The sequence below is a fragment of the Meles meles genome, chromosome 18 (genome assembly GCF_922984935.1).
Source record: "Meles meles chromosome 18, mMelMel3.1 paternal haplotype, whole genome shotgun sequence".
Lineage (NCBI taxonomy): Eukaryota > Metazoa > Chordata > Mammalia > Carnivora > Mustelidae > Meles > Meles meles.
Window position 1 is genome coordinate 31,879,440 of NC_060083.1, and position 25,600 is coordinate 31,905,039.

Here is a 25,600-nt window from a genome sequence, read left to right on the forward strand (position 1 = left end):
ACTGGGTTCAAATCCTGCCTCTGCAGCTCTCCCACTGTGTGACCTTGAACAAATGACTCAACTTCACTTTTTTGAGAAAACCTTGAGTTTTCTTCTTGGCAAATAAAAGCTGTCGTGGTTCCTTAGAGGCTCCATTTACACCATGTCTGGCCCCAGGGAGCATATACCTGACAGTGTCCAGGCTAGCGGAGGTGACCCAGTGACCCCTGGGGAAATGACCATGAGCAGTTAGGCTGGGTGTGCTGGTTGAGCTGTGGGCTCAGGGGTGCAGGGCTCGGCTGGTGGCTCCCCTTTTGCTTCCTTACACTGTTCTCTTGCTTGTTCCCAGGAGCTCCCCCCTGGAGAGGAAGTGGGGCCCATTGGCCCTTCTGTGCTATGTTTTTGTATCTGACATGACAATAAACACCACTGATGGGGATCTTCGCTCTGTCCTTGTCTGCTATGGGGCTGGGCCCTCAGCCTGAGGCTTGCTCTGGCATCTGATTTTGAACCAGGGTGATCCGTGCCTCCGAAATGGGGGAGGGGGGGAGGATATCTGGGAGTCATCTTCTGATGCATGCACGGCAGGCAGTTCTTAGAAGCCTCCGGGCCGGGACAAGCCAAGCAGACCATCCTAACTCACCTTCCACCCACACCACCCCGGAGAACAGACACTGCGGTCACCACGGCCTCACGCGCCTTCACTGCTCTAGCCCACGTCTGCTGTGTGCTCACTCTGTGCCAGGCCTGTGTCAGGAGCTGGGAGGTGGAGGGGACACAACGCTGTCCTGCAGGAGAGAAAGGACAGGTGTGAAGTTAGGCCCTTCCCAGGTGACAGGGCACCTCTGGCCGGGCATCCCTGCAGCCTGGCATGGTGGCTCGGAGGCCCTCGAGTCAGCAGACTCCTCAGTCCTGGCTTCATGCAGCCAGTTTCCGAGAGCAGGGACAGCAGATGGCTGGCTGGGCCCAGAGGACAGGGCCAGAGCTGAGGGAAGGGAAGGAGGTATTTCCCAGATAATCTTGCCTGGAGCTTTACCCCCTCTATCTGAGACTGGTGGGCTCCCCCCCGCCCTCTCCCAACTGGAAGCCTGAAGGTGTGCAGGAAACTGAGGCTCGTGTACCCATAGGAGCCGCAGGCCACATTAAGACCTCCCATAACAGGACAAATACTCCGCATTTCACTGATGCCAGAGAGGTGCTGGGGCTTATCTGAAGCTCAGAGATGGAGCCAGGACAACAGCCTTCGGGTCTTCGGGCTCCTGGACTTTTCCCAGAGGATGGCTAAGAGCCTCCCACCCCCACTCCACCACTCAGGGGACCCGGAGGTGCCAGCTAGGCTAACCTTACCTGGAGGGTCATTTTATTTATTATAAAAATTTTTTTAAAAGATTTTATTTACTTATTTGACAGAGAGAGATCACAAGTAGGCAGAGGCAGGCAGAGAGAGAGAGAGAGGGAAGCAGGCTCCCCGCCAAGCAGACAGCCTGACACGGGGCTCGATCCCAGGACCCCGAGATCATGACCTGAGCCAAAGGCAGAGGCTCAACCCACTGAGCCACCCAGGCGCCCCAAGGAGGGTCATTTTAAAAGAAGACATGAGTATGTATTGGGTAGCAGTACAAGGAATATTCTGGAGATGCCCCTTCAAAGGTCTTATAGGCTCCAAGGACTGCCCTCAAAGAAGAGGGTAGTTCCCAGAAGGGTTTCTGGAAGGAAAATCAACTTTAGCTGTAGGGGAATCCAGGCTCGGAAGTCCTCCCTGTTTGATCCCTGGACAGCACCCCAAACCCTCTCCCTTGGCTCTATGTATGGCCATTGTTTCTTTCCCCAGGAGCCCTTTGCCTTCTCCTTTTCTCTGAGAACTGAAATCTCACCACACCATAACTTCTCACCCCCCAGACCCATGCACACAGCATCTCAGTGGTAAGACATGTCTGCGCTGTAAACCTCTAGTTACTTATTTGGCCGCGGTTCCAAGGTCTGCCTTCCGGAAGGGAATAGCATCACTGCCACCACCTTCAGTCAGCCATCAGAGGTTTATTGAGCCTGTCTGTGTGCTGAGCGTCATGCTGGGTGGCACGGGGGACACACGGAAGCAGACTGGTCTCTGGCTCAAGGAGCTTACAATCTAGTTTGAAAGGAGAGGTGGAAAGATAAGAGCTCAACGGCCGTGGCCTCAGATGAGACGTGTTGCAGGGAGAGGATGGGCGGCATCCCATGGACAGAGGGGATGGCGTGGGAGCAGCGGGATTCAGGTGGAAGAGCTGGGAAGGCTGAGGGGCTGGTCTCGGGCGTGAGCGCGGTGTGCCTCTGGCGAGTAGAGAGAAACCCAGCTGAAAAGAAGGGCCGGGATGGGGTGTGGAGCTTTAAGGGACTAGGTCACCAAACTTGTTTGAAATGGAATCAAGGACCAAAGGGAGCGTTACTGCACAGTGCAGGAGGCCGGGAAGCCTGGGCCCCTAATCCTCCACTGAGGCCCAGGGTGACAGGTCCAGCTTGTCAATGGCCGAGCAATCCACAAAGCCCTGGGGGTAGCTGTTGGCCTGGAATGGGTCGCGTGGGACCTTGGTGATGTGGGTGTTGTCACAGACCAGGCGAGAGAAGGACATTTTCTGGAGAGAGTCCCGTTGCTTCTCAGTGAAGACCCCAGGGTTCTCCCACCAGAATCTGCAGAGACAGAAGCAGGGTTTGTCCACACAGCCCCTCCCACCCTCCTGTCTGTCGGCCCCTCCCACCCTCCTGTGCGGAAGGGGAAGGAAGGAGGTGGCTGGGCACGCACGGAGGTCTGGGCCAGTCCTCACACAGGACTTTGGGACCCTCACAGAGAAGGATCTGCTCTCCCCTGCCCTCCTCACAAGATCTCACTTGCCTGTCTCCATCACGGATTTGCTGGAACTGCTTCCCCAGGAGGCAGGCCAGGAGAGACCCCACTCGGCCCCTCTCTACCAGGGGCTCAGCAACGCCCCCAACCCAGATGTCGATGTTGTCAGGGGTCCCGTAGAGATCCAGTAACTTCTTAGCCAGCCTCTGGTTCTTCAGCACAGCGTTCAGCTCCTTCAGGGTCTGGGGCCGCGAGAGGTCACAGAAGCCTCTCCAGGAGTTGTACCCTAGGGCAGAGGGGCTGAGGCTGTCTCATCCCAGGGGCATTTCCCCCACAACTCCCCTTGGGGACATACCTGCTCCAGCTCCCTTGGCCCCAGAAAGCCTGGCCTCATAGCCTCCGGGTCGGGGTGGGCAGGGCTCCATTATTATACACTTGTGGTCCTTGAGGCATGAGAAGGCTAGCAGGTCACATGGGGCTCACTGTGGGCTAGGCACTATGCTAAGCCCTGTACAAATAGGCCAGCTGAAGAACAGAGATGCTAAGTTACTTGCGCAAGGTCACGTCCCTAGAAATGGCACCGCTGGGATTTGAACCCCGGGTTGTCCGGCTCTTAATTACTACATTAAATTCCCTTTTGTGGGTACAAAAGAAAGGTCCAAAAGCCATTGGTTTTTCTCTATTCTCCTTTCTTAATGTTTTTCTGGGATTTTTAAACCAGCTTGACAATTCAGTTGTTGGCCTCTTGTTCATCTGAGGAGCTCTGGGGCAGTACTAGGTATGTTCTCTTATCTCCGCATTAGGGAGACTGGAAGGCTCCATTTCACAGATGAACAAAATAAGTTTTTTAAAAACTGGCATTTGTGGGGGTGCCTGGGTGGCTCAGTGGGTTAAACCTCTGCCTTCGGCTCAGGTCATGGTCTCAGGGTCCTGGGATCAAGCCCCGCATCAGGCTCTCTGCTCAGCAGGGAGCTTGCGTCCCTTCCTCTCTCTCTGCCTGCCTCTCTGCCTACTTGTGATCTGTCAAATGTATAAATAAAATCTTTAAAAAATAAATAAAAAAATAAAAACCGGCATCTCTGCTTAAGTTTTAGAATTGGCCAGATCCCTTGGATTATAGAAGAGAGTCCCTAAGACCCTCAGAAAGTAATGAGAAGTTCCCTGGGATCAGGTGGGACCCCAGGCCCACTCACCAGGCATCCCATGGTCTCGGCCCCGCTGTATGTTGATGGCGGCCAGGTCAAAGCCATGGATCTTGTGGGTGGGCTGGAAAAGCTTGTTGCGCAGCTCTCTTGTCATCATTTTGTTCTGATCCAGGAGCTTGGACTTCTTGGCCAGCAGGCCCCTGACCAGAGGGTCAATTCCACCTGCAAGGGAGACCCAGAGGCCATCCTGGGGATGGGGGTGGGGTGAGGCCGTCTTCCACTGCTAGCCCTTCCCTCCACCAGATGTTTCCTTTCAGGTAAAAAGTGAGGCCAACTGAACATCTCAGTCTGGCAGCCGGGAGAGAAGAGCGAGGTGCAGCCTTCAGGGTGTGCTGGGCAGAGAGCATTTACTGCCTGCTGGGGGAGAGGAGGGGGTGGGGAATGGGACGTTCCTGGGATGATGGCAGGAATATAAGCTTCAGGAGTTTTCTGAGCTTTGGCTCCAAGAATCAGCTCCTTTTCCATGTGTTCCCCTCGGAGAACTCTGAAGCATGGGGAGAGGTAGCAGGAAGCTACAAAGAAAGGCCCTGACTTGTCAGGACTTAAACAAAGCCAGGTTCAGTGCAGCCCGGCCCAGCATAAAGGGGAGCTGGCCCAATCTTTGACACTTGATGGAGGTGGAGAGTCCTAGGGGACAGCAGAAAAGAGCAATTTATTTACCAAACCCATGAATTCTTTCTGTAGGGAAGCCTGTGGCAGGGAAAGGTCAGACACCTGGGAGGCCAGAGGAGGAGAGAAAGAATTATAACTCATTTATCGACCACCTCCTGTGGGTCAGAAACCATTGTAGTGCTCTCCACATCTGTGCCACAGGACTTTTTGTATATCCTACTGCTGTGGGTACCATTGTGGTCCCCGTTTTACAGATGAGGAAACTGAGGCTCAGTGAGGTGAATTCACTTGCCCAAGGTCACACAGGAAGGAAGTTCCTGGAATCTGACTTCTAAGCCAGGCTTCCCTAGAAGCAGGGCGCAGTGCGAGACCGCCGGGTCACAATGCTTCCCTAAAAGGACATACCGTCTTTTTTTTTTTTTTTTTTTAAAGACTTTATTTATTTATTTAACAGAGAGAGAGAGATCACAAGTAGGCAAAGAGGCAGGCAGAGAGAGAGGGGGAAGGAGGCTCCCTGCTGAGCAGAGAGCCTGACGTGGGGCTTGATCCCAGGACCCTGAGATCAGGACCTGAGCCAAAGGCAGAGGCTTTAACCCACTGAGCCACCCAGGCGCCCCAGACATACCATCTTTGACTATCCTCCACGTGTTGAAGAAGAGGGTGTGCAGGGGGAGCTCTGCCTCTGGACCCCACGGCTGATAATTCTCATCCAGGCGGGACACAGTCGAGGGGACCTCCAAGTGGCCAAAGCGGAAGGCAAAGGTGAAGACGTTGGAAATTCGGGGGTCAGCAGATCTGTTATAGCCTTGGTATGGGGGGATCCACTTCTGCATCTCCTCACCGAGCACAATGGGTAGGTAGTCCCTAAAGGTGATAATCTGCAGGGGGAGAAACATCATGAGCCAAGGGTGGGGGGAATGCAGAGACCTCTGTAGAGTGAGGTTGGAGGAAGCTGCATCAAGAGGGACAAGTGGCCAAAAATCTCGGAGGGCAAATGGAAAGCAAACGTGCCCATTTCCCTTCCTGTGACCGTGGGAGACAGTTGCTAACTGATCATGACATTCTTTCTGCTGGTGGCTCATCGTCTGCCTCGAAACGTGGGCCCTACTGATCAGTCCTTCGAATTGGCACTAGACACGTACTCTCTTTGTCACCTCTGCTCCAGGTCTACGGCCTTGAAGCTAAGATGACAGTCCTCGTGGGTCACTTGAACATAACGTTGCCACATCATCCAACTTTTCCCCGTAGGGCCAGAATGAAAGGAATGATGAACCACAGGAATGGTTCACAGGGTGAGGTCACCTCATCTCCAATTCTGAGACAAATGGTGCGCCGTGGAGAAGCGATTTGGGGACTTGTTTTACTCAAAGCAATGAGCTAACACAAACAGAGAACATTTTGAAAACAGAGAAAATCATGACACCACGTAATGCAATACTTCTATTTTTTTCTTTTTTCTAATCTTTGTCTGTACGATGCCTATGTTTACACACTTGTGCTCCTAGAGAATACATACTTTTACTTTCTGCTTTTTCATTTCAAGCTTCTCATGTTTCTACCTAGCTCACCATTTTTATGTAATTCAACCTGCATAATATTCTCTTGCATTCACGGATCCTTTTCTTATTGTTTTACTTTTAGGTTGCTTCCAATTTGTTCATCAGCAAAGGCTGTAGGGATTTCATCCTTGGAGCAGGCAGCTGCTTCTCAGACTCTGTGAGGTAGCGAGGGACAGAAACTTGCTTTTGCCCATAGAGGACTGGCCCAGCTGTGGTGCCAGACCAAGCCGGTTGGTCAGATTCTCGCTCTCAGGAATTTAGAGTTTTGGATGTCGCTGTCCTAGACTGTTCACAGCAGCGTCATTCATAATAGCCCCAAACTGGAAACCATTCTAATGTCCTTCAGTTGGTGAATGGTTAAGTCAGCCATGGAACACTACTCAGCAGCAGAAAGGAAGGGACTTTACACTTGCAATAGCCCCAGTGGACCTCGGGGTTAGGGTTCTGCTGAATGGAAAGAGCCGATCTCAAAAGGATACAGACTGTTCTCGAAACAACGTAACTGTACAGACAGAGGGCCGACTGGTGATCGCGAGGGGGGCGGGAGGGGATAGACACCTGGAAGGGCGTAGGTGGGTGTGGCCCTCAGAGGGTAGCAGGCAGGAGCTTGTGATGATGGCGGAGTGAAGTTTCTTTATTGTGGTGATTCCCTGAGACTACCCATGTGATAAAGTTGCACAGACACACACACGTACACACACGACTGCATTTCTAACTGCTGAAATCTGCATAAGACCTTTGGTTTTCGTCAGTGTGAATGTCCTGCTTTTGATGTTGCACCAGGGTCATGCAAAACATTAGCACTAGGGGAGGCTTCGTGCATGCGCTGCTTGTTTACAACTTCCTAAGAATCTGTACTTATTAAAAAAAAAAGCCTAAATATGTGCCCAGTTAATTCTAACTAGTCAATCAGCCAACCTCCTACAGCACTGGACGATGCCTGTGACCTGTGGCTTGGATGTGGAGAATTTAGAGGAAGAGCGTCCAGCTGAAACAGCCCGCCTAGCTGCTGTTCAACAGTCCCAGGCGTGATGGAGACTTTGGTCCCAGGGATGACACTAGAGTGACCAACATACAAATGACTCTCGGACACTCTGAATCCAGAGATTTATTTTGGGACAAAGATGCTAAAAAAATGAAAGGGAGGATGAGAAGCATGAGACAGTGGGAAAGAAGAAACAGAGGGGGAGAAGGGCAAGCGGGAGGGGGGGGAAACAGAGAAGGTGGCAGAGCGAGGGCTGGAAGCCAGGTGGGTGTGGGAGGCAGGGCTTCTGGGCTTCTGTACCTGCACAAAGGCTCCCAGTATCTTCCGGGCTTCCTGGTAGACCTTCTCTCCATCCCAGTGAGGGTTGAGTCTCTTAAGCTCAATTGCCAGCCGGTTGTGCTCTCGGAGAAAGAGAGTGTGGGAAGTGGCCAGCAAGATCTGCTCGGAGGCTCGGGAATCTCCTGAAAGCCCAGAAGGCAGGAAGGTTGGTTTCCCCAGAGCAGCCCCAGAACCCAGTAATCTGTGCAAAGAAATAGATGATAGTGCCCCTAAGGGCCCCTCTCCTAAGCCCCTCCTTCTAGTTAACCTAAGGGAAGTCAAGTGGAAAGGGATCAGGGCAGGGATTCACAGGTTTGAATCTCAGCTTCACACTCACAATTTTTAGCTGAGTCACTTTGGACAAGTTACTGGGCACTTCCAAGACTCAGTCTCTGGGAGAATGGGGATAATAACGTTGACTGCACAAGAGTGTGCTAAAAACTACAGATGACATTAAAAAGGAAATTTTTGCTGATTACAATCCCAACTGCCTTCTAAAGTGGGGCAGTACAAATTAACAGAGGCTTTTTGGTGGAGCAACTTCGGAAGTTTTAGGAATGCCAGTTTGAGGCCAGGAGCGTGGGTAGGGTCGAATTTCTCCGTGCAATAATGGGGGAAGAATCTAGAGATGGGGGCCTTTGGGAGAAAGGAAAGAAGGGAGGAATGGGGGCGGGGGGCTTAGTTAACTGGCAGAAGAGCAGGTGTTTCACAAGGGGACATTTTGTGTCCTCTAATCTTCAGGAAAAGTCTACTAAACTCACACATGCTTGGTCTGCGTGGGTATTTTTATGGAAAATAGCAAAGGGTTCGGTTTTGTATCTGGACTGATGTGAGATATATGTGTGAACATGGAATCCAAGAGGTCTACCCAAGAGATCTGGGCCTAGGGACTGGCTTTCTGCCATGTCTGTCTGGGTGGGCAGGGGGTCTGTCCTGCAGAGTGGATTTTTGGAAGAGGAAAGGTCTCCAGAAGCCCAAGGCAGAGGGCCTGAGGGCATATCAGGAGGGCATGAGCCCCCAGAATGAACAGAACTGGGGGGCTTTGGTTGTGCACAGGTTGTATAGAGTGGGGGCTTTGTGTTGAGTGGGGAGCCTGCTTCTCCCTCTCCCACTCCCACTCCCCCTGCTTGTGTTTCCTCTCTCACTGTGTCTCTCTGTCAAATAAATAAAATATTTTTTAAAAATTTAGGCATTCCTCTTTTTTTTAAAAGATTTTATTTATTTATTTGACAGAGAGAAATCACAAGCAGGCAGAGAGGCAAGCAGAGAGAGAGGCAGGGAAGCAGGCTCCCCACTGAGTGGAGAACCTGATGTGGGGCTCGATCCCAGGACCCTGAGATCATGACCCGAGCCGAAGGCAGAGGCTTAACCCACTGAGCCACCCAGGCGCCCCTAGGCATTCCTCTTAATCTAGAACCTCCTCCTCTAGCAAGTTATCTTAATAAAATTATTAAAAATGAGGGGCACCTGGGTGGCTCAGTCAGTTAAATGTCTGCCTTCAGCTCAGGTCATGATCCCAGGGTCCTGGGATCGAGCCCCACATGGGGCTTCCTACTCAGCAGGGAGTCTGCTTCTCCCTCTGTCCCTTTCCTCCACTTGTGCTCTGTCTCTCTCTAATAAATAAATACAATCTTCAAAAAAGTAAAAATAAAAAAATTTTTAGAAATAGGATTGTTAAAAATGAGTACAAAGATTCATCAACAAGGATGTTCATGACCTAAAAAACAGCAATAAATCACAGAAAATCTAGAATTATTTAAATGCTTCCAAGTAGGGTTGATAAAATAAATTATACGTCACGGAATACCAGGCGGCTAGTAAAAATCAAGCTGTAGAAGAATGATTAATGATGTGATATATTACATGAAGATATCAGGTTATAGAACATAACTGATAGTATAACCCCAATTATATAAAAACAGTGTAGAACTCTACCTAGGATTTTTCAAAAAACCCTAGAAAGATGGGCACTAAAAATGTTAACAATCATTATTGGTGGGTGGTGGGGTTTTGTGGATTTTCTTATTTGTGCTTCTCTGGACTGATTTTTTTTTTCATAGTGAACACATGTTCTTAGATTTGTTTTCATCTGGGCCCTTCTGCCACGCCTGAACCAGAGCCAGAGGTGGTGGGGACTTGGTGTGCATTTTTTCCCAGAAGGCACAGGAGAAGAGGCAGTGGCAAAGCCTCTCTGGAAGCGCCTAGTAGCCTCCTGAAGCTTCTTTGGTCTCTCTCTGCTCCCAGTCCTTGGGTCCCTCTGTTCCCAGCCTAGACTCACCTGCCAGGAAGCAGGGCACTCGGGCAGTGGTGTTGATGAACTCGCAGGGGCTTGGCTTCGTGATGTCGAAGGGCAGGTAAGCCAGCCCGTGGTCATAGAACTCCTGGTTCACAGCCATGAGGCCCAGTGGGCTGCTGAGGTTGCGAAGGCGGCTGGCCAGGCTGGGTTCGGGGCCGTATACCAAGCTGGCATCCAGGAAGGAGGTCAGAGCGTTGATCTGATCTCGAGCCAGGGACTGGTAAGGTGGAGTGGGGCAGACGAACCCAGCTCGGAAGAAAGGCATGCATTTGCCTTGAGTCTTCAATTTGGGGTCATTGGGAGGGAACTGTGGAGAGATTGGGATAGGTGACCGGGCAGAGCTGGCACAGGTGGGAACTGACAACCTCCCCCCAGGGCAGGTCTGGATGTGGCTGGCAAAGATGCTGACGGAGCCTTCGTGGGACCCTGGGACCGGACACTGGCTCCAGATACCTCCTGCTGCCGTTGTACCTCCTGGGCCACAATGTCCTGAAGTTCTTTACATTCCCACCATGTAAAATAGGCTGAGGGGGATCGTTCACTCTTTCATAGCAAAGGTTCCACATTTTTGGTGGGGAGGGAGTCCTGAGATCCCTGGACAGGGAAGCAAGACATGACCCAGGAAAGGCTCTGTTACTAATTATTACCAACAACAGCTACCATTTATTTATTTTGGACCTAACATGTGCTATGCATAATGCATACCTTTTCTCACTTCGGTCCTCAACAAAGGTAAGGTAGATAATTCAGTCCCATTTTACAGGTGAGAAAATTGAGGCTCAGAATGTTAAGTAATTTGCCTAGGAACTTAGAAACTGGAAGGGATATATGGGATTCAGATCTAGAGTGACCTCGGTCTGCAGCTCATGTTCTTTATGTCACAGCACATAGCCTTGACTGGTTTGAGTGAATAAATCACTCTTCAACTGTAAAATCAGGAATAAGAAGAAAATGGGGCACCATGGCAAGTTCCTCTCTCTTCCTGCTGGAAAGCCCCACAAATCCCGGCCCTCGCTGGGATTCACCCATCCAATCGCAGCTCTTTCTGGGAGCAGCCCTCCCAGACCCCACGGTGATTTACAGCAGTGTTCTACCAACTGAACTGTGTATCAAAAACATCTCCTGGGGATCCTGGTATAATGTAGACTTTGTTTCTCTACGTCTGGGAGGAAGCTTGAGCTTTAACATCCCTAGTAAGTTCCCAAGTGATGCCACTGCTTCCGGGACGGGCACGGAGACAACCCTCCCCAGAGCTCCCCCAATTCTGCCACTAGCGGTTACTTGCCCATTTCCCACACAGGTCTCAGTCTTTGGGGAAAGGAGCAGTGTTTGATTCCCCAGCGCTTAGTGCACTGCCTAGCACGAGTCGGTAATTAATGTCTATCCATGGAATAAATGGAAGGGTGAATGAACGGATGTGTGAGGTTTGGGAAACCATCAGATCAGCATTTGGGATCTATCCTGAGCCCCTGGCTGACCAGCTGGGAACGTCTGCCCTGTGGTCAGGGAGGTGAGGTGTCACTGACAGCCGTAGGGGCCTACCATGATGGGGAAGCAGTTGTCTCCCTGGATACAGTACTTGTCACACTGGGCTTTGGAGTACTCGCTGCTCCCCAGCTCAGTGTCGGGGGCAAAGTCCAGGTCATGGTCCACGATTTGACCCCACTGCATGAAGAACAAGGATCTGTTTTGGTCCAGAACACCCTCCTCATTCAGGTAGTCTACAATCTGGTTGGATACGTCTCGGGCCTGCGGATGGAGAGAGAAGGGCAGGAAGGATTGGAGGAGGAAGAGCTTTGAGGGGTCCAACTCAGCTGTGGTTTACTGTGTACCTCGGGTGCAACAGTGTGTACCTTCCATCCCCACGGCAAGTTTGCAAAGTGGGTGGCATTACACTTGTCCCATAGGGGGCGGCACCCAGTCCTGGAGAGGCCAGGCCAATCCCCAGCAGTCCTGCAGCTACAAAGGGGTGGGGACAGGACTGAGCACGGGTCTGTGTGACTTGATGGCTTGCAAGGCCAATGCCCTTTCCACGACGGAAGGGGAAAACAAAGGCTCCTGCCGTCAGTGTCACTGAGGTGCCAGGTGTCTGGCAATAGGAGAGGGGCTCTGGGGAGGGGCTGCCAACTCAGATGAGGCCAACAGATAGGACTTCCAGGCAAACAACAGCTGATGCACCCCAGGGGCGGGGGCGGGGTAAGCGCAGGCGGGATGGGGCAGGGAGGCCATCTGCCTGGGACCGCCCAGGGTATCTGGCTTGTGGGGCCGTCAGGCGGCGACCACCGCGTGGCTGGGCCCCGGGCTCTGCTGCCCTCTCGTGGCACTTCGGGGAACACGGCCGGGGAGCCGGTCCAAACATCCATCTCTGCCGCCGCGGCCCCGCCTCGCACCCTCTACCCTCCCACCTCTTTCTCCTGCCATCCCGCGTGGGTTTGGGGGCGCACCGCCTCCCCTCTGACTGCCCTCCCGCCCCCTCCCGCCCCCTCTCGCTCGGGGCTCGCGCCCACCCCGGGCCCGCCCTCACCAGCGGGACGGGGAAGCCGTTCCGCATCTTGCCCGGAGTCCACCCGAAGGGCAGGGAGAGCCCGTCCTCGTACTCGGCCGGCAGCCAGCGCGCCAGCGCCCTGTTGGCGGCGCCCAGCTCGGGGTTCCTCCTGAAAGCGACCAAGACCCGCGCTCAGCCCGTGGGGGCCGGTGGGGGAGCGGCGGGAGCCACCACCCGCGGGAAAGGGGGCGCGGAGGAGACGCCTCTGACATATGGGGTTTGGGAAGCTCGTCCACCCTGAAGGCGCGGGGCTGCGCTGCAGGTGGGATGCGGCGGTCTCCCTTTAGAAGACGGGAAGGTCGGGGAGGGTTCTAACAGAACGGTTTCCGGTGGGCCACAAGCCCAGGAGGGTAAGGTAGAGGGGTAGAGGGGGTTCTGCCCGGAACGCCCCAGACGCCAAGGCCCGGGCTGGGTTGGGCAGGCCAGGCGGGAGGGGTGGAGCGGGTCCGCGGGGCATGGCCACTGGGAGGGGCCGCCCCCCACCCCGGCCCATGCCTGCTCACCTGTTATTACAGTCTCCTGTAATCGTTCGGTAAGGACTGTCCTCGTCACATTTCATCACCGGAACAGGGGCGTCACAGCCCACCTCCCCAGACAGTGCAGTCAAGTCCAGACTGGGGTCTGAAACAGAAGGGGCTGCCAAAGCTGCTGAGTTCTTCCTCCATTGGGGGGCACTGGGGGAAGGCAGGACACTGAAACCAGAGGTCAACTTACATTTCTTGGATTACAGTTCTATGTTCTAGGGAAGTAGTTCTCTGATAGTTTCTGGTTCAATCCTGACAACTCACTAAAGTAGAATTTTAATTCCCATTTTGCAGATAACAAACTGAGATCACAGTGCTGAAGAGACTTTCTGGAGGCCAAACAGATAGTAATTGTGAAAGTTCCCAGTATTGTTAATGATTCTTTGTTTTTATCAGATCATTTGAATCAACAGACCTTTCTTTTAGAATGAAAATATCCCCTGAGAGGTAGAGCACTGAATTAGTTTGGTAAGACTGCTTTTCTTCTAAAGGGGAACCCTCTTACACTGTTGGTGGGAATGCCAGCTGGTGCAACCACTCTGGAAAACAGCATGGAGGTTCCTCAAAAAGTTGAAAATGGAGCTACCCTATGACCCAGCAATTGCACTACTGGGTATTTACCCTAAAGATACAAATGTAGTTATCCAAAGGGGCACGTGCACCTGAATGTTCATAGCAGCCATGTCCACAATAGCCAAAGTATGGAAAGAACCTAGATGTTCATCAACAGATGAATGGATAAAGAAGATGTGGTATATATATATATACAATGGAATACTATGCAGCCACCAAAAGAAATGAAATCTTGCCATTTGCGAAGACTTGGATGGAACTAGAGGGCATTATGCTTAGCGAAATAAGTCAATCAGAGAAGACAATTATCATATGATCTCTCTGATATGAGGAATTTGAGAGGCAATGTGAGGGGTTTGGGGGGTAGGAAAGGAATAAATGAAACAAGATGGGATCAGGAGGGAGACAAACCATAAGAGACTCTTAATCTTATAAAACAAACTGAGGGTTGCTGGGGGGAGGGGGATAGGGAGAGGGGGGTTGGGTTATGGATATTGGTGCTGTGAAGTGTGTAAACCTGGTGATTCACAGACCTGTACATTATAATACAGAATGGGGCTAATAATACATTATATGTTAATAAATAAATGACTACAATACCTAAAAAACAAAACAAAAAAAAGACTGCTTTTCTTCTAGAGCTTCACTGACATCTGAAGTACTGAGCAAGCAGGAATCTAGATGAGGAAGATGTTGGGAAGGGACAGGGAATTTTCAAGTGAGAAGCACAGTGGTCTTGGAAGGAGTAACATGGTTGGGGGGGGGGGGGGCTTCAGGCATCCGAGGCACAGATTGGAGGGAACTGCTAACCTAATGCAGCCTGAGAGGCACCTGGATGCCTGGGTGGAAGGGAGGCAAGGGAACCTGGTTCTGTGGGGGCTTCGTCAGGGGACCATCTGTGAAGGGTGGCGGGGGCCGGGGTTCAATGTGCCTGCCCCTCCTTTGGAGTCTCAGAGTTTCAAAGTGATTGCTACTTCTCCCCACTTTGTCCCAGTTTCCTTCTTTTGGAACTTTGGAATTTGCCCAAGTCTTAGGCCAGTTATCTTCCCGCACTTGATGTTTTCTCAGGGAGAACCTACAGCCTCTTGCTCTGGTTGGGACCCAACCCCTTCCTCCATGACCCTTCAGGAACTGTGACATTTGGTGTGGCGGGGGGGGGGAGGGGTTGGAGGAGGTCACGATCAATCCATTACCTCATTGTTTCAGCTTCACTTTACCCCAAACAAGAGGGAAATCTCATCTCCTGTAACATAATCCCAGTAAATCCCCCTGATCAAGTGGCTTAAATGTCTCCTTTACAAGCCGTAGTGGCTGCACTGTGGTTTGGGACAGGGAGCCCATGTTTATTGACTTTAGAACTTCCTCTGGACTTACAGAGGGCATTATACAAAGAGCATGAATGTCCCCTTATTTGGACTTGGCAACGTGACCATGCTGGACCTGGGCTCCTTTCTCTGCAAAACACACCCCACACTGACATAGCTGTCCTCTCTGTCCCTCCTCGCTCTGCAGGTCCACGACTCTGAGAAGGGAGAGCCAGGAGGGCCCCTCCCAGGAGGTGCTCCTAAGAGAGAATGCAGGTTTTGGTGGCTTCTGTTCTCTCCCACAGAGGGATGGCCCCTTGCTGCCATCAGAGGGTTAGTGGGTTTTCTGTACCTGTGGCATTGGTCAAGGCCGCTTTCTGCCTCAGTCTCTTTAAGGACTCCTCCCACACCTGCCCGATGCGGATGGCTGTGCGCGCCCGGCCTTTGGCATGCTTGAGGTACTCGGAGAGCTGTCGAGTGGTGGGTGCCTCGGAGCTCATGGCCATCTTCAGCCTACAGCAGAGAGCAATGAGAGAGTCAACGACCAGGCCCCTCGAGTCAGACCCTGTAGAAGGGGAGTGAGGGGACGCGTGGGGTGTGGGCAGCACGCAGGAGACAAGCACTCCCTGAGTTCTTTTCTCATTTTCCTTTGGATGCCTCTGGAAAATCTCTGGGAGGAGCAAGCTACAGTGTGTCTGGTTCTGAGAAAGGGCAGAGAGCTGGAGCTGAGCGCTTCCTGAATGAGAATCAGAGGGTTGTAGCTGTGCTGGCCGGGTCAGAATCAATTGGGGGGAAACTTAAAAACACCCAAACCCACGATGTACGGGTTCAGACTGAGGAGCTCCTGTCATGTAGCTGTGCGGACAGAGAATTCTAGAATGAGCAAACCTGTGGGCCTGTAGTTCTTCCCGTGGAAACACCCCCAGTTCCATGTGGCCCTAGAGTCCGAGTGGAGTTTGTTTTGATGTAGGCTGTAGCACCCTGCCTCTTGTGGACATTTTTGGGGCAAGATGTTCAGTCTTTTATTCTTAATTTCCCATGTGTAAAACGAGAAGCCCAAATCCCTGCTCCTAAGAAATTCGTGACCACACAAAGATGACTGAGTGCAAGGTGGGGTCAGAAAAGGCCCTCCGTGGGGCGCCTGGGTGGCTCAGAGGTTTAAGCCTCTGCCTTCGGCTCAGGTCATGATCTCACGGTCCTGGGATCGAGCCCCACGTCAGGCTCTCTGCTCCGCGGGGAGCCTGTTTCTCCCTCTCTCTCTGCCTATCTCTCTGCCTACTTGTGACCTCTCTCTCTGTCAAATAAATAAAATATTAAAAAAAAAAAAAAGAAAAGGCCCTCCGTGAGAATCCACCACCCCTTCCCTGTGCCTCAGTCTCCTCAGGTGGGAGAGGAACGGTTCTGTGAGAGGATGTCTGTGGCTCTGAGACTGAAATCTTGGAAGTGGCTCACATTCTCCCAAAGACAGCTCTGCTTTTGGGGGACGGCTCACTAGCTCCAATACCTGGGCTGTCACTCATCAGGTTTTTAGGTATTTCAAGAGTGAGGGGCATGGTGTCTCCGCTGAGGGACTTCCTGGGCTAGCGGGACAGGCACAAGGACAGCTGTGATGACTGGGCTCTCAACAGCAGGCCTACCCCCGACCAGCCTCCCCCAACCTCAGTAAAATAGGACCCAGGAAAAGAAACCAGGCTGTCTTGTGGCTGCTGTTGCAGAGACAGCATGGCCCAGTAGGCCAGAGTGCTGTCCTGTTCGACATGGTAAGTGCCAGCCATGTGTGGCTATTTAAATGGAACTTCATCAAAATCAAGTTGAATTCAGCTCCTCCCTGGCATTAGCCACATTTTAAGTGCTCAGTAGCCATGTGTGGTTAGTGGCTCCTGTACTGGATGTCCCAGATATAGAACATTGCATCATCACAGAAAGTTCTAGCGACCAGCCCTGGCCTAGAGTTTGAGTTTAGGAAACAAGATTTGAATGCTTGGCTATTCTGACTCTGTTTTTTTTTTTTCTTTTAAAAAGATTTATTTATTTATTTAATTGACAGAGAGAGAGATCACAAGTAGGCAGAGAGGCAGGCAGAGAGAGAGGAGGAAGCAGGCTCCCTGTGGAGCAGAGAGCCCGATGCGGGGCTCAATCCCAGGACCCTGAGATCATGACCTGAGCCGAAGGCAGCGGCCTAATCCACTGAGCCACCCAGGTGCCCCTATTCTGACTCTGTTTTAATGCCTGCCGCTTTCTAGCTGTGTGCCTCTGGGCAAGTTACTCAACCTCTCTGTATCCAGCTTCCTTATCCCTAAATGGGGATAATGACAATAACCTTAGGTTGAACCGCGCTATTTGATCATTTTGCCCTCAACAACAAGCTACTTGACATCGGTCGAGTTAGCACTGCATGGGGCTGTGGGGAGGAGGGAGCGTAAAGCTGGCATAGAATAAACCCGCGCGTGTGTTAGCATCAGTGCTACCATCCTCATGAGCCAGGACCCAAACGGACCCCCCCCGAAACAGGGTGGGCTGCTGAGCCTTGTAGGGCTCTGCCTGGAAGGTCCCACGCAAGGTTCTCCGTGCTCCTTCGCGCTTCCTCTGCCCTGAGCTGTGTGTGGTTCTCCCACCTAAAGACTGACCCCCAGGGCACTTACCCCCTACTTGGCTCAACATCATTAGTCATTTGGGAAATGTAAATTAAAACCAAAATGAGGGGCTCCTGGGTGGCTCAGTGGGTTAAGCCTCTGCCTTCGGCTCAGGTCATGATCTCAGGGTCCTGGGATTGAGCCCCACATCAGGCTCACTGTTCAGCAGGGAGCCTGCTGCCTCTCTCTCTGCCTGCCTCTCTGCCTACTTGTGATCTCTCTCTCTCTGGGTCAAATAAAAGTCAGAACACTTATGGGACTGCTTAAGAGTTCATCCAGGGCGCCTGGGTGGCTCAGTGGGTTAAGCCGCTGCCTTCAGCTCAGGTCATGATCTCGGGGTCTTGAGATCGAGTCCCGCATCGGGCTCTCTGCTCGGCAGGGAGCCTGCTTCCCTCTCTCTCTCTCTCTGCCTGCCTCTCTGTCTGCTTGTGATCTCTCTCTGTCAAATAAATAAATAAAATCTTAAAAAAAAAAAAAAAAGAGTTCATCCAAAGGCCAAGAAGGAAGGAAGCCCCAATTCTAGCGCAAAAGGACAGCAAGAGGAAGGAATAAGGTTGCCTTCTGCTCAACACAATGGTTATTGTTGGTCCGCCTTTGGCTGGCTGGGCTTGGTGAGGGCAGGGGCCCAGCCTGCACAGCTTGTTTCGGAGAACCCAGCCCCACCTGTGGTTGGAGGGTGGCTCACTCTGCTGGTACCCTGTGGGGTCCGAAGTCACCCTCGGATCTTCTTATGGGGTTGGGCTGATGCAACCCTAGCCACCCCACGTGCAGCTGCTGAAGGCTCACACCTGAACCTGTCTGGTATGATTACTGAGCCAGTCCTTGCTTAACTTCCTCCTTTGACCTCCCCAGCTCGCCCCCTCACTCCATTCACAGCTTTCCTGAGAGCAGGCCTTAGTAAGTCCACCTGCGTAGGAACCCACGTGTCAGATTCTGCTCCCAGGGAACCGGACTTAAGTTAGTCAATGTTAGTTGAACGAATGGAGAAATTCTACCTACAAGCTTTCTGAGACTCTGGAATGTATGACCCAAGGAAACACTGGGCCACGCGGAAGAAAGTCCTTACAAGGTGAGATCAGACATCCTCTTCAAGGTGGTATACGGGCTGAGGATTTTTAAGACTCTAGTGGGCTGGGGCACCTGGGTGGCTCAGTGGTTTAAGCCTCTGCCTTCGGCTCAGGTCATGATCTCAGGGTCCTGGGATTGAGCCCCGCATCGGGCTCTCTGCTCAGTGGGGAGCCTGTTTCTCCCTCTCTCTCTGCCTGCCTCTCTGCCTACTTGTGACCTCTCTCTCTGTCAAATAAATAAATAAAATATTAAAAACAAACAAACAACAAAAAAGACTCTAGTGGGCTATTACTCCCACTTGGCACACACTACAGACCAAGGAGCTGGGGAGAGGGTAGCACAGCTTGTAAAAGGCTTTGCTTGCTGGCTTCTCAGGGCTGGCCCAGAGGCACTTGTCGTTAGCCGGAAGCTGGGAAGGGGAGGGAGGCTGTGTGTGCATCTCACGTACCTGGTCCGGGATTCCAGAAAGGCCTTGTTGACTTGGACCTTGACTTGACTCACGGCATCAGAGATGGCAGCAGTCGTGGTGGTCTGTGCTTGGAGAGGGAGGGGCAAAGAGCCGAGTATCTGACACCACTCCTTTGAGATACCCTCTGCTTCTGTCTCCCTCTTTCTCAGCCATTGCCCCCACCCCTCAAATCTGAGCAGGCAGAAGATCGAGATTAGGAAACAGTCACAAGAATCCTCAAAGAGAAAAAGCCCAGAATGGGACGGATATTCTCTGGGCCTCGCCAAGATGTCAAAGTTGCTCTTCAGGAGTCCACTAGAACACCCAGAGATGGGACTGAGGTGGGTGACCATTCAGGTTGGCTCGGGCTACTGGGCTGTGGGGATTTTTCTGGTTCTTGGTAAGACAGATGCTTAAATGAGTCCATCAAAGGGCTTGGCTGATCAGGACCCTGAGATAGAGAAGGGGATGGTATAGGGTAGAGGAAGGATTTCTTCTTGTTTTCATTTGTATTGCCATTTAGTGCATGGAAGGCAGGATGCAGTCTCTGAACAAGGGAAGTCTGGTGAGTTAAATGGTGTCCCCCAGAAATACATGTTCAGCCAGAACCTCAGAATATGACCCTATTTGGAAATAAGGTCTTTGCAGATGTAATGAATTCGGATGAAGTCATAAAGGTACAGGATTAGGGTAGGCTCTAAATCCAATGACTGGTGGTATTCCAGCAAGAGGAGAGGGCACACAGGATTCACATAGGTGTGGGAAGACAGGGACAGAGACTGGACTGCTGCAGCTCTAGGCCAAGGAGTACCAAGACTTGCTGGAGCCACCAGAAGCTAAGAAGAGGGAAGGAAGGATTCTTCTCTAGAGCCTTCAGAGGAACGGGATTTTGCTGACACCTTGATTTTTGGATTTCTAACCTCCCAGACTGTGGGAAAATAAATTTCTGTTGTCTTTTTTTTTTTTTAAGATTGATTTATTTATTCCAGAGGTGGGGGGGGGGCGGGCAAAGAGAGAGGGAGAGAAAATCCTGAAGCAGACTCCCCATTGAGCATGGATCCTGATGGAGGGCTCAATCCCTGGACCCTGAGATCATGACCTGAGCCAAAATCAAGGGTCAGCCACTTAACTAACTGAGCCACCCAGGTGCCCCTAAATTTCTGTTGTCTTATGCCACCCAGTTTGTGGTCCTTTGTTTCAGCAGCCCCAGGAACCCCATACAGGGAGACACTTACCATTCGCAGCCAGCGCTGCAGTCTGGAGCAAGGTCAGGGAGGCTAGAAGGGCTGGGAGATGCAGAAGGACCCGCATTGCTGAAATGAGACCCAGGATCATATGTGAGCTTCCTGTGCTCTCACGGGAGGGATTGAGTCACAGAAAGGGGATGGTAAAGCAGAGAAGGCCCAGGAACCAGCAGATGCCCTCACACTGGAGCAGAGAAGGGGAGACTAACTCAGCATCTACCATCCGTGAGATCTACACCAGGTACCGAAAGACGTGGGAAGAGGCAGTACTGGAAGGGAAAGAACTCGGGCTTCGGGGTCAGGACATCCTGAGTTGTACTTCTGCATTTGCTCTGACTAGCTCTGTGACATCGGGCAGGCTACCTAACATCTCTGGGCCCCTGGCCTGCCAAGTGAGGGAGCGAGACCAAGTGACCCAGGATTTCTGATTCTGCCCTGACAGCCTGTGACCCGAGATCCTGCACCTGTCTTGTCACAGGTGTGAGACATGCTGTTACCAAACCTGGAGCAGGGCTTTGGAGTTTCCCTCCCTCCCTCCCTCGAGGATGTATTGCATCAGGGAAGTGTGACTGAGAAGCTGGTGCTCAGCTCCTCCCTTCTGAAATCAGCAGGGGCTGCCCCCTTCCTTAAAGAGTCAATTTAATGGGAGCACAGGAATGGAAGTCGAGACAAAGCTCAGGGCATCCCCGACCTCATAGCTTGTCCCAGGCTGCCTGGAGAGACTCCAGCTCTTAGATTAACCCCTTCATTGTAAACTTTAACCCTGAACCTGAGTCATCAGACTAAAATTCACGCAGCCTTGTTTGCTGATGAGGGGCTCTGGGGCTTACGTAGAGTGTTCATGAGGTTTGGTGGAATAGAACCAAAATATCTTTTGAGGAGATTCTAGCTCCAGCCTGGGGAAAGCCCACGGCATGCAGATGGAACGATGCCGTGTTTAGACCGTGCTGGCAGGCCTCTTGGGTTTCACAGGCGGGCACGGGTTCTCCCTTCCGTGTGCATTCCCTGGTTGGACTCCAGAAACATACCAAGGAGAGCATCTCAGATCGGCCGCCCCCTCCATAGTTGCTTGAAGCTCCCTAAAGGAAACTGTGGCTTCCGTAAGGGAAACTTGCCTGAGGGGCTACCCCGCTGGTCTCCTGGACACCCACCGATATGCTCCCCTTGAATTAGACCAGCCCAGAAGAGAACTGTGTATCTAGACTAGGTATTTTTGGTCTAACACTCCCCCAATATTTCCCTCTGTCCTTCTCTGATTCCCCTACCAACTTTTATCTTGTTGAGTATATTTTTTGTAAGCTAACTCTAGAAAAAAAAGGTATGAGTAAACACCTTTCTGGCCAAGATTTTCCTTGGTGCTTTGATTTTTTTCCAAAAGGAGTTCCCAAATGGCTTGGGATCCTGTCTTACACCTCTATGACCCCAAGTAGAACCACAGTCCTCCTCTTTGTGACTCAAGGGGACCACTGAGCCAGCAGAAATCTGTCCTTTAAGGCACACAAAGATGATGGTTTGGGAGTAAAAAAAAAAAGTACTATATATATTTTTTAATTCTGGTAAAAACACATAGTATAAAATTTAGTATCTTAACCATTTTCAACCACCCAGTACAGTGGTGACTAGTATATTCACGCTGTTGTACAACAATCTCTAGAACCATATCATCTTGCAAAACTGAAACTCTATACCCACTAAAAACCAACTCCCCTTTCCCTCTTCCTCTAGCCCTGGCAACAACCATATCATTGATTTTTTTTTTATAGGGCTGATGGCCACACAAGTATTCATTCCACTACTCTTTCAGTGACCCGTAATTAATTAAAAACAAAAAGGAAAAGGTCTTTCTATGAAAAAGGGCATCATCTGAGATAGACTGAGGAAGAAAAATATCATAGCCGAGGACATGACAGTTGAGAAATCTAAACAGGGAAAAACAACCTCGGGGCTCATTTCTCTTTTCCTTTCCTTGGGACCCCCTTTATGCTCCCCTCACTGGGAAGTAGGGAAGGGACCTCGAGGCCGAAGTCAAATTATTTTCCAAGTCTTGGCCAACTTCCTTGGTGCGTGTGAAGGAAGGACCTAGGGCAGAAAACAGACCCAAGCAAACGCAAGTTCATGCCACTGCATGGGGGAAAAGCTGTGCTAGAAGATCCTGAAGGATCTTTGAACACCTGGAGGGACACTGTCTACAGCCAGAGCCAAGCAGGGCAGAGGCAGGAGGACTTGGGGCTTCAGAGTGGAAGAGGTCAACCAGAGGCTTCTGTGATGTTTGGATATTTGTCCACGTTCTTATCAGCATGCTCAGTGAAGAAGCATGCTCATTTCCTAGTCCTTTGGAAGCCTGGAGCCTTCCCTGTGACATGAAGCATTATCTGGAGACAGAGTCACAGCCTCTGCCTCTCTAATGGCAGGCTGGCCGATGAACTATTCATTCTTCAGCAGTCAGGCCAAATGCCAGTTTCTCTGTGAAGTGAGCAGACCTCTCCAGGCAAAGTTAGGCTGTTCACCTTCCTGTCCTCCCGTACTCTACTCATATCACGTATCTCTGTTTTCATGTCTGTTTCCCCATCAGACCATGAGCTCCTCAAGGGCTATGTCTTATTTACTTTTGTTTTTTTCCACGTCCAAGCATACTGTTGGTACATAATAGGTTTTGATACATATGCTGAATGAATGAAACTCCTAGGACAGAGAAGGAGTTCAGCACCTGGAGGGTGCAGAGGGTGAGGGTGGCGATGGTCCCTTAGCCTACAACTTAATGTGCCTACTAATCACCTGGGGACCTTGTTAAAGGCAAATTCTAACTCAGAAGATCACAGAAGGGGCCTGAAAGCCTATACTTCCAACAGGATCCCGGGTGATGCTGTCTTGGCAGTCTGCAGACCACACACTGAGTACCAAGGCCTTCCAGAGACAGGCTTTCAGATTTGCTAAGAAGTCACTGAGAGGGGCTGTAGGAAAGCGTGAGAATGGAAGGAATTAGCGGGATTCTTTTCCATGAGTGACAAGAGCTCTGTTGAGGGTGGTGGGTTGAGCCAATAGGAAAACCAACAAACACACCATCACTCCTTGAGCAGCTCCAGGATCAAGAGGGAAACAGTGAGGAGAAAGTTCTTCTCAAGATCTCTTTAGGAGAAACAGTCCCACACCTCAGCCACAGGGTTTGGAACGTCCGATGGCATAAAACACAGTAAAATCCAACCACTCCATTCTCCCAAAGTGAACCCCATTTAATATGACTGCAACTCATATGTCTGATTGAGATTCAGGTGTACACAAGGGCATTGAAGACACCTGGCACTAGACATTCAGGGATAACTAGGTGTTCAGATATGCTAGAAATAGCAGGCCTGCGATGCTGGAAACAAGATAAAGACCTGAGAGCCCTGACTTAGGGAACCCTTAAAACACTGCACAATTTCCCCTCTAGAATGTCACAGGATATCACATTAGTCTCAAGAACACCATACAGAGCACCATTCTGTTCCTCTTCTTCCCCAACTCTCTGTGTTATCTCTTGGCTTCAGTTTCTAAAGAGGATGGATGAGAGGTCTCTGGTATCTTCCAGACCTAAAAGTTTATGATTCTGTGACTGTTTTCAGACTCAGAAAAGCTGCCTTGCTCTACCATGGATTTAGTCACATTCTCCCTTATACCAAATAGGGATGAACTGCCATGGCGGCAGCCAAAACTGGTGCCAGATAATACCCAAGGAGGACAAGTCCCAGTGCAGTACCAAGCTTTCTGAGAAGGCTTTAGGAAATTTCATCATCAACTTTGTAGAAATCAGGAAAGATTAAAGTTAATGAGTCTTACCTGACAAAAGCCTTGGCCTCTGGTGTTGTTCTGCTCGGAGGAGCTGATGTTTTATAGCATCCACCAAGAACTTCTTTCTGGGAAAGGCCCAGAAGGAAAGGTTTTGAGGGGCTGATGTGACTAGGAGGAGAAACTCAGGTTCAGCAGGAAACACCCTGCGGCTCCAGGTTGATGCACGAGGAAACTGCAGTGATTGGTCGATGCAGTATCACTGGCCCAGTAAAGCAGAACCTCTTCTTCGCATTTTTGAGGTTAAATACATCATCCTCCTGCAGTCATGGAAGGTAAAACTCCAAACTCTGAGCTCTCCGTGGGATCCGAACAGCTCTTAAGAGAACAGAATTCAAGAACAACTGAATTGCTCTCTTTCCCATTCCCTTATTCACTGTCCTTTGATCCCTTCCTTACCTTTGCCTATTCTTTGTAGAAGCAGGTAGATATGTCTTTTGGATTTAAAACAATTAAAAAATGCTAACTTTTGGGGCGCCTGGGTGGCTCAGTGGATTGAGCCGCTGCCTTCGGCTCGGGTCATGATCTCGGGGTCCTGGGATCGAGTCCCGCGTCGGGCTCTCTGCTCAGCGGGGAGCCTGCTTCCTCCTCTCTCTCTCTGCCTGCCTCTCTGCCTACTTGTGATCTCTGTCTGTCAAATAAATGAATAAAATCTTTAAAAAAAAAATGCTAACTTTTTTTTTCTGGTCTGAATTTCAAAATACTGTCCCTGTTTTGGCCATCAGAGAGGTTGAGAACTCTGGACTTGTTCTCAGCGTGGTAGATTAAGTCCTTGCTTCTGTCATTATATGCCTCCAGGTGAGTCATTTTACCTTCTGGTATGTCACATTCTCTAGTTAAAAATTGATAGCTGGTTCAGATAATTATTAAGGTGGCCCATTAAAAAACACCAGAATCTGGAAACGTATTGATTTAAAGCCTAAATATAATATTATATACCATCCCTACTTCTTTTTTTTTTTTTTAAAGATTTTATTTATTTATTTGACAGAGAGAGATCACAAGCAGGCAGAGAGGCAGGCAGAGAGAGTGAGAGGGAAGCAGGCTCCCTTCAGAGCAGAGAGCCAGACGTGGGACTCGATCCCAGGACCCTGAGATCATGACCTGAGCCGAAGGCAGCGGCTTAAACCACTGAGCCACCCAGGCGCCCCCACCATCCCTACTTCTACACGTTGGAAACTTCGAGTTCATTAGATCCTCACAAGAAGGAAAAAGAAAGGTTCAGAGAAAATGAAATTTCATCCGGATGTATTTTACAGACAGACAACTTAAAACATAAGCTCTTTATGAAATTATATCTTGGGTTGAAAATACTCTGGGAGACTGTCAGAAATTCAATAACCAAATGTGAAACCCCTGGGTTTACCTTCCAAAAAGTGATATCCCTTTTCTCCGGCTGATGGAATGTAGTTAAAACCTGCTTCTCTTGTGATTTACCCAGGCAAATGAGCTGGGCATCTCGGAAAAAGGCAGCTGTCCAGGAAACATGAGTGAGGGACGTCAGGCTCTTCTTGTTTTCTTTGAAAGACATTTCTGTTCCTCAGCCAAGCATTGTTTTTCTTTGTCTGACCATTCCCTGAACTTTGGGGCTTGTTTCTCAAGGCTCTCGCTTCTGGAAACAAGATAATTAGAGTTAGAGTTTCATGCTTTAAGGGTTAACA

General features: G+C 50.7%; 1 protein-coding gene across 1 annotated transcript; it reads right to left on the bottom strand.

Moving 5' to 3' along the window:
• Positions 1–1,551: 1,551 nt before the first annotated feature.
• LPO (lactoperoxidase) lies at positions 1,552–24,351 on the bottom strand. The gene is made up of 14 exons (XM_045985465.1): positions 24,339–24,351; positions 23,931–24,199; positions 20,106–20,183; positions 18,871–18,958; positions 15,074–15,234; positions 12,824–12,941; positions 12,300–12,429; positions 11,318–11,524; positions 9,758–10,082; positions 7,462–7,622; positions 5,243–5,495; positions 3,994–4,167; positions 2,849–3,086; positions 1,552–2,646 (listed from the first exon to the last, which is right to left on the bottom strand). The coding sequence occupies exons 3-14, from the start codon at positions 20,179–20,181 to the stop codon at positions 2,439–2,441; spliced, it is 2,139 nt and encodes a 712-aa protein (XP_045841421.1). The 5' UTR covers positions 20,182–20,183; positions 23,931–24,199; positions 24,339–24,351; the 3' UTR covers positions 1,552–2,438.
• Between the last annotated feature and the right edge of the window lie 1,249 nt (positions 24,352–25,600).